The 8320-nt window shown below is 50.3% G+C and overlaps 1 protein-coding gene across 7 annotated transcripts; it reads left to right on the top strand.

Annotated features, from left to right (window-relative positions):
- The first annotated feature begins 11 nt into the window (after window positions 1–11).
- GPS1 (G protein pathway suppressor 1) lies at window positions 12–7717 on the top strand. 7 transcript variants are annotated; one of them, XM_051995318.1, is made up of 14 exons: window positions 12–107; window positions 2369–2461; window positions 3134–3315; window positions 3686–3850; window positions 3947–4082; window positions 4209–4286; window positions 4578–4638; window positions 5033–5118; window positions 5319–5413; window positions 5700–5838; window positions 6126–6206; window positions 6377–6514; window positions 6628–6762; window positions 6932–7717. In XM_051995318.1, exons 1-14 carry the CDS (start codon window positions 42–44, stop codon window positions 7004–7006), a joined length of 1530 nt encoding a protein of 509 aa, XP_051851278.1. In that variant the 5' UTR covers window positions 12–41; the 3' UTR covers window positions 7007–7717. The 7 variants fall into 7 exon arrangements, with proteins under 7 accessions (XP_051851278.1, XP_051851280.1, XP_051851279.1 ...); XM_051995320.1 differs by having other exon boundaries at window positions 13–107; window positions 4581–4638; window positions 5733–5838; XM_051995319.1 differs by having other exon boundaries at window positions 13–107; window positions 5733–5838.
- Window positions 7718–8320: the final 603 nt, after the last annotated feature.

Here is an 8320-nt window from a genome sequence, read left to right as displayed (position 1 = left end):
CGTGACCCGGATGTCCTCGTGGCGAGGGCCAGCTGACCCGGATGTGGACGGCGCCGCGGCGGGGTAGGAGGAAGATGCCGCTGCCGGTTCAGGTGTTTAATTTGCAGGTAACGAGCCGAGGGGCGGCGCCGCTCGGCCCGGCCCGAGCCCCGCGGCCCCGCCCCGCCCTGGCTCCGCAGCCCCGGGCCGGTACTGGGAGCCAGTGGGGAGAAGGAGCCCGGGCGGGCGATGTCCCGATTGGGGGGCGGGGGAGGGGACGAGAGGGGCCCCGAGGCGCACCGGCCTCCGCTTCCGCCGGCCCCAGCGGGCAGGACCCGTCATGCCCGGGGGCTCCCGGTATCCGGACTCCTCGCGCGGGGCCGGGGGAGAAGCCTGCGTCGAACGCTTGGAAATCCCCGCGGGGCGGGGCGGCGCGGCCGTCCTGACCCCGGGGTCGTGCCAGGGGAAGGAAGCCCCGGCTCCCGCGCCCTCTCCTTGGGCCGCTTCCACGCCCACCAGCCCTGGGAGCGGGTCCTCCGGCCTGCTGCAGGCCACGCCCCCGGGGCTCGCCGAGGCCGTGGCCCGAGAAGGGGGCTCTTGGGGCCGGACAGGGGGCGCCCGAGGGAGATGGTTCGGGTCCGACCGGGCCCAGCTAGGCCCTCGGTAGGCCTTTCACCTCAACCCAGGGACCCAGAATCCTGGAGTCCCCGCTCGCCCGGGGTATGTGATCCTCTGAATGGAGCATCCTGGACAGATGGGGGAGGGCTGCCCTCCGAGAGTTTCTGGCCCCTCGTTCCCCCCAGTCCTTGAGCTTGCCCCACCAGGCTGCTGTGTCGGGGTTACCAGGACGCAGGCCCCTCCCTCCCTCACTCCCCCCTAACCCCCTCACCGCCTCTGGGTGGAGATGCGCGTAGTCACATTTGCGGCCCCATCACTAGGACCGTGTATGGTCCATCCTGGTATTGGAGGGTCTCATCACCCAGGTATGAGCCTCAGGGGGAACCCAGCCGAGTCAAACCTGCCCCAACTTGGCACTCTAGCCCCACAGGGGGTCTCCCAGTGGTGGAGAGGTGCTCTGGTTCCCCCCTACATTAACATTGTTTCTCCCCTTCAGCAGCCAGCCAGCTCTGTGTCAGGGTCAGGGGGTGCAGAAAGTCAGGACAGAATGAGGGATAGCTCGGCCCCCAGCTCAGCCTCCTCATCAGTGACAGATCTGTACTGCACCCCTCACAGCAGTAGGTCAGACCTCTTCCTCCCTGGCACAGCCGGAGACTTCAGCCTGAGCGCCAGTCTGTCGGCCTGTACGCTGCTCTATGAGGTACCTTCCAGGAGAGGGGGTCCCCAGCGAGGGAGGAGGGAGCGGAATCCCAGCCGCCCTCTGCCGTGGCTGGGCCCTCACTGCTTTGCCAGCCCCAGACCAGGGACTCAGCACCAAGGGCAACTAGGGGGGAGGGAAGAAACAGATAGGTTGGGCAGAGGCAGTCCCAGACCATTTCCCTCTCCCTTTACCCTTCCCTCTTACCCTTCTCCCCTAAACCTGCTTTCTCTTCCCTCCTCCCCAGCAATTGATTGTAAAATTAGGAGCCTGTGGAATCAGCTGTACTACTTTTCCTGAGGTGGGGAATGGGAGGGGAGGGGCAGTAACAGTGCCCCAAGTTTCTGGAAACCACTGCTTGTCGCCTACTTAAACCTAGTAGAAGTGAGGAGCAGGAGCTGATAATCTGACATTGCAGCCCTTGCACTTCTTTCCATTTTGGAAATAGCCAGTATGATTTCCCAAGTAGATGCCTTTATCCTTTTCCCCATATTCATGGCTGTAACTTCTACTGCAAAATATTATTGCTCCATCTACATAGGACAGATGGTATGGGATGGCTTAGGATGTGGCAGGGTACCCTCTGCATCAAGTGGTTGAGGTCTCACCTGTTTCTCCTTTATGGCTTTGAGGAAACCACATCAGGCCAGTAGTTGGGAACTTGCCTTGGGGATGTCAAGTGGTTACTGTCTAGCTCTCTTCATTTCTGACTTCCCCTCTAAAGATGGTGGGTTTGGAGGGAACCAGGTATGGGAGGTTGTATTTATGGGCTCCTGGGTCCTGTTGAAGAATTCTTTAATCTCTCCCTCTACCCTCAGGTTGGGCAGTGTTAGAGAGATGGGGTTGGTGAAGAAGGTGGGGTTGTGGGAGGCATCCTTTGGATGAAAAGTTCTGATGGGTGGGTATAGTATTGTGCACAGGAAGAACCTGTTAAAACTGTGTTCCTGGTCAAGGTTGATTGGGAGGGGGAAAGAGAGGACAGAGAGGATAAAGGATCAGAATAAAACTATATACTAGCTTGTCATGGGTGTTCCCCAGGCTAGAGTGTATGGGTAACTGATATCTGCATTGCAGGGGGCAGTGGAACCCATGCAGATTGATGTCGACCCTCAAGAGGATCAGCAGAATGCACCAGACATCAACTATGTGGTGGAAAATCCCACCCTGGTATGGGACAGGAAGGGGAAGGGGGTGGGGTTGGGATCCAGAGTGGAGTGCCTCTATTTTGAGAAAGAAAATTCTTTGGAATGGGGTTTTCTTGGGCTACTTGACAGAGGATACCAGCATGATGTTATCTAGGCTGGCATAGAAAAATGGCACTCCTGCAGAAGTGTGGGGATCCTACAGTAGTAATGTCATAACTATACTCCTGTTCCTTCATTGTACACAATGGCTAAAACAGCCTTCTTCAAATACCCATGATCATAGCTTTTAGACCTTAAGTGGCTCCTTATTGCCTATTGTATTGAATCAGAACACTTATCCATTCTCCCCTTTTTCTAGCCCTAACATGAATGCTTTGCCCCAAGCAAGCAAACATACTTCATTTGTTTCCTCATTCTGGTTTTTGTGGCTGTTGCTCCTACTTTGAATGCCCTCTCCCTTTTTTTGGCAACCTGTGGTCCTGGTTCTAATCACTATCTCTCCTCTGTACTTGTATGTGTGGGGTTCATGTTGTGTGCAGCTATGCTTCTTCCTATACATGAGTTTTAATAACTGTTGGATCTGATGTTTTCTGAGGGCAGGGATTGTGCTTCAATCTTTTATTTTCAAATGGTACCAAATATAAGAACCTGGGCCTTGAGATTCCTTATAAGATTCTTTTCTTTTTACTGTCAGGACCTGGAACAGTATGCATCCAGTTACAGTGGGCTGATGCGCATTGAGCGACTACAGTTTATCGCAGATCATTGCCCACAGCTTCGGGTTGAGGCCCTAAAGATGGCATTGTCCTTTGTACAGAGGACCTTCAATGTGGATGTTTATGAGGAGATCCACCGGAAGCTCTCTGAAGCCACCAGGTGGAGTATGAGGATATGGGAGAAGAATTAGGATGCTTTCAAAAGCTGTAAAGGGCCGACAGAGCAAGGCCTGGTGCCTAGAGATCTCTGGACCTGGTCATAGAGATGAAAGTGGGAGTAGTTGGGATAAGTCAAACCTATTAGCTCTTTGAGAAGTTTCTCATGGTAGTGAGGGCAAGGCAGTTTAGATGAAAAAGAAAAATTTCCTTTTGGGGGAGAGGAAGAAAAAATATGAAGAAGGCTAGGAGGGAAAGGTTTAGTCACTTACCCTAAATAGCTTGGATGTTATACTACTATTCCCTTATTCTTCCCTTTATCTCCAATGGTCATGTTTCTCCTGCTACTACTACCACCACCGTCCTGACCACAGAGAGCTACAGAATGCTCCTGATGCTGTCCCTGAGGGAGGGATAGAGCCCCCACCCCTGGACACAGCCTGGGTGGAAGCCACAAGAAAGAAGGCACTGCTAAAACTAGAGAAGCTGGATACAGACCTGAAAAACTACAAAGGGAACTCCATCAAGGAAAGCATTCGGTGAGAAGAATAGGGGTTAACAGAAAGCTTAGAGAGCCAGAAATGAGAAAAATAGGTTCCTGGCTTTCTGCCTCACTGCATGCTTCTTCCTGGCAGACGGGGGCATGATGACCTGGGAGACCATTATCTTGACTGTGGAGATCTCAGCAATGCCCTCAAGTGTTACTCCCGGGCTCGGGATTATTGCACCAGCGCCAAACATGTCATCAATATGTGCCTCAATGTAATCAAGGTGGGAGTGAGCAGAAACTTCCTACATTAAGGGAAAAAAGACCTGGGGAAACCTACATCCCTCTGGGCACTCATGAGGTCAGTAGGTGGTACCATTAAACTACATTCCACACTCTCTGCCCAGCAGGTCAGTGTCTACCTACAGAATTGGTCTCATGTCTTGAGCTACGTCAGCAAAGCTGAGTCTACTCCTGAGATTGCTGAGGTAACCGTGCTGCTGTCTTACCTATTCCATGTTGATCTTATTTGTTTTATTTCTTGGTGTTCCCTGAAACTTCATTTAGATTTCCTGTCCACTATACTTACATATACTATTCTTTTCTTCAGGTTGGGTTTCCTCTGTAGGCTTTCTCAGCATTACTTCAAGTCATCCCTAGTCATTATACAGAACACATACTATCTGCCCCTCATTCTTTCTCAGGCTGGCCCCAAGGCGTAGAGAAAAGACATTGGTGACAGTTGTTCCTTCTCTTAGTCTGTGTCTTCCATTTCACAGCAGCGAGGGGAAAGGGACAGCCAGACCCAGGCCATTCTTACCAAGCTCAAGTGTGCAGCAGGTAAGAGAAGGCCAGGCAGGACCTCCCCTGGGAGTGTGGGGCAGAGAATGAGGAATGGATGGGTGAGAAGCACAGTTTCCTGACCCCCTTCTCAACTCTAGAGTGAAAGAACATGCTTTTCCCTAACCTTCATATTCTGCCACTGACCTTGGAGTATGTAGGCAAGGCAAGTCAACTTGGGTCTTCAGGAGTATGGAACAACCCCACTGTCTTTAGTTGTTGGTGAAATATACCCAGTTCTGACAGTTGTGCAGACCCAAACTCACAGTGGGGAACTGGGATCGGACTAATTACTTGGGATTTACCACTGGGCTACCAGGCTCCCCTAACAAAGGTTATTTTCCTTTAGAGGTGTTTTTTTGGTTTCATTTGTCTCCTGTTTCTTTTCTCTTAGGTCTGGCTGAGTTGGCTGCTCGAAAGTATAAGCAAGCAGCCAAGTGCTTTCTGTTAGCTTCATTTGATCACTGTGACTTCCCTGAGGTGAGAAGGAAAGGGAAACAGAAGGGAGGAATATATAGCTGGTATGTAGGGAGGAATCTAAATCCAGGTTGGTTTGGGCAAAGGTAGAAACATCCTTGTATTTCACTGTCTCACCCAAGCCCATTTATACAGCTGACCTGTGTTATAGTCTTATCTCACATTGAGTTCCTGAATCCTTTATCCTTGGTTTTTCTACTCAGCTACTGTCCCCCAGTAATGTGGCTGTATATGGTGGTCTCTGTGCGCTGGCCACCTTTGATCGACAAGAGCTACAGCGAAATGTCATCTCTAGCAGGTGGGTGTGAAAATGCTAGTGCCCAGGATTGGGGGGTGAGGAGGAAAGTGAACGGTAAGGGAAAGTGCTTGGTTCCACAGGTAATGCAAGTTGGTTTCTCCAACTCAACATAACCTGTTTCTCACTTCAGGCCCTGTCTTTAATCCAACTCATCCACATATCCCTGTTCCCCAAGCCTTCTCTGATCTCTTTCCCGGGGTTGCTCCCTAAAAAGCCCAAGCCCCTCAGGGGCTCTCAAGCCCAGTTTTCTCTGTCCCTTTCCCTGAGCCTTCCTATTGGCTGAAAGGGGCCAGGAAACTGAGAGGTCTGGCGTCTGCAGCTCCTTCAAATTGTTCTTGGAGCTGGAACCACAAGTTCGGGACATCATCTTCAAATTCTATGAATCCAAATATGCCTCGTGCCTAAAGATGCTGGATGAGATGAAGGTGAGACTAAAGGGAATTTCACTTAAGTAAGCTTCACTTAAGTCTGAGAAGTAGGGGGCTTGAGAATAAAAATGGCTTGTGGGCTAGGCAGTGAACTTGGTGCAAGAAGACATCATAAGCCTCTTAAGAAGGAAAGGACTGAATCTCTTAGTACCATCAGGAGTGAAACCTTATTAAGATATGTTTAATCCTTTTTAGCCAAAGCTTTTTTTTCTTTTGCTGGGGGTATGTTTGGGAGTTGGAAGACAGGGGTAGTAGGTGTTTCCCTGACAAGTTCTCTGCTGCAGGACAACTTGCTGCTGGACATGTATTTGGCCCCCCATGTCAGGACCCTCTATACCCAGATCCGAAACCGTGCCCTCATCCAGGTGAATTATAAACTTGTGGAGCACTAGCTTGGGGGGGGGGGGGGGGGGGGCGGTCAGGAAATCAGGGAAATATGATAATGAAGGTAGCAGTGTTTATTTAATAACTTAAAAGTTTGCAAAGCACTTTATATCTTATGATGGCTGAATTATTAGCTTATCATCTTTCACAGTATTTCAGTCCCTATGTCTCTGCTGACATGCGTAAAATGGCCATTGCCTTCAATACCACTGTGGCTGCATTAGAAGATGAATTAACACAACTGATCCTTGAGGGGCTTATCAATGCTCGAATTGATTCTCATAGTAAGGTGAGAGCAGAATCTCCTCAAGAATGAGGAAGCAAGAAGCTGGGGGGAGGGGGAGTACACATAAGGAAGGAGGGGGATATTATTCCATGCCTGAGCCTCTGGTTGGATGACAGATTCTATATGCCCGAGATGTGGATCAGCGTAGCACCACCTTTGAGAAATCACTGCTCATGGGCAAAGAATTTCAGCGCCGTGCCAAAGCGATGATTCTGCGAGCAGCTGTGCTGCGTAATCAGATCCATGTCAAGGTAAAGGGGTGAAAGGAGAGGAGGTACTGAGGAAGAGAGCAAAGGAACAGGCATTTGGGCTCAGGAGGGACTGGGAATTTATTTAAATAGAGCCAGGAAGGGAATGGATATTTTGTTAGCATCAATTTCCTTGAGATATTACCTCACCCAACTGTCTGTCTTGTTGCAGTCTCCTCCTCGAGAAGGGAGCCAGGGTGAGCTAACACCAGCCAACAGCCAGTCACGGATGAGCACAAACATGTGATTGGGGTGTGACCCCCCACGTGGACCCCAGGACTGTGTTTGAGTGTCCATCCCCCAACCCCATGCTCCCCAGGTCTCCCTGGTTCCAGAGGCCCAGCCTGCTTCCTTCTCCAGGAGCCTGGGAGGCTTCATCTTTCAATGAACAGGATGCCTCCTTCCCACTGGGCCCTAGGACAACCAGACTGCAGCCTCAGCGCCCGCCTTGCCAGTAGAGTTGTAATCCCACAGACTTAGTGGCAGGGGTTGTCAGGGGTCAACTGGGCTTTGCCCTCCCCATACAATGTTTTTCTTTTCTCTCCCCCTGCACAGCTGGGAACTAGAAGGCATAATGCCTCTGGCTCTTCCAGCCTGCCTGCTATGGGGCACTGGGCTACTGAATTCCCTGGCTACTCCCAGGACTGACAGTTTCAGGTGCCTGCCTGGCCTCACAGATTCCTGGTGACCCCAGCCTTGGCTGTCCCTCTGTGCCAGGGGCTAGGGGAACAGGTCAGGCTGGGCTACCTTTCCTGCTGCTGTTCTGTAGTGGGAAGAACGGGGAAAGGCCTGGCTTGTGCTGGTATTTGTTCCCAATGAGCACAATGACGTGTGGCAGTACACTGCCCCCCATCCCCAAACACGTTCTTGTTCATGCAATTTTTTTTCCTGAGTTAGAAATGAGTTGTTGAATCTTTAGACCATTAAAAAGCAGAATAAAAACTCTCCTTGGGTATTCTTTGATGACTGCTCCTTTCAAAACAGTGATTGCTATACTTTTAGCACTTAAGCTCCTTAAAGAGGGGAGAATTCTTGATAGGGCAAATGGAAGAGACCTAGAAATTTTTTCTTTCTGGGAACACAATCTCAAACCTTGAAGGTTGCTGATATCTTTACCTTTTAGCCATCACTGGGATTGCCTATTATATATCTAATGTGATGAAAAGTAGCAAATTAGTCTATTCCCTACTTTTATTTCAGATGTATTTAAAGCAAATTAGAATTCCTTTGTTTGTTCCTTGGCTGTAGTGCTCCTTTATCCTGTGGGTATGGTAGTACTCTTTATTTTCTGCTACTTGACTCATATCACAGAATTTGGTTGATCTGATGATGCTCTGTATTTGTTTCATCCAAGAATCAGTCTGTGATATGGGAAGCTAGTAAGTAGTTGAAAGTAGCTTAGGTTTACCAGGCTCTGGGAACTGTTCTAACTAAGGGTGCTGAACTTAACCTCATTGGTCGGGAAGATGAAGTTAGTAAACCTCTTGAGAGGTTTATTGTTCTCTCTTTCCTTAATCCCCCCACCTCTTTTAGAAGGAGCTACCTGAGTTTGTTTCTTTTA

The sequence above is a fragment of the Antechinus flavipes genome, chromosome 4 (assembly GCF_016432865.1).
Source record: "Antechinus flavipes isolate AdamAnt ecotype Samford, QLD, Australia chromosome 4, AdamAnt_v2, whole genome shotgun sequence".
Classification (NCBI taxonomy): Eukaryota; Metazoa; Chordata; class Mammalia; order Dasyuromorphia; family Dasyuridae; genus Antechinus; species Antechinus flavipes.
This window is presented reverse-complemented; position numbering and strand designations above follow the sequence as displayed.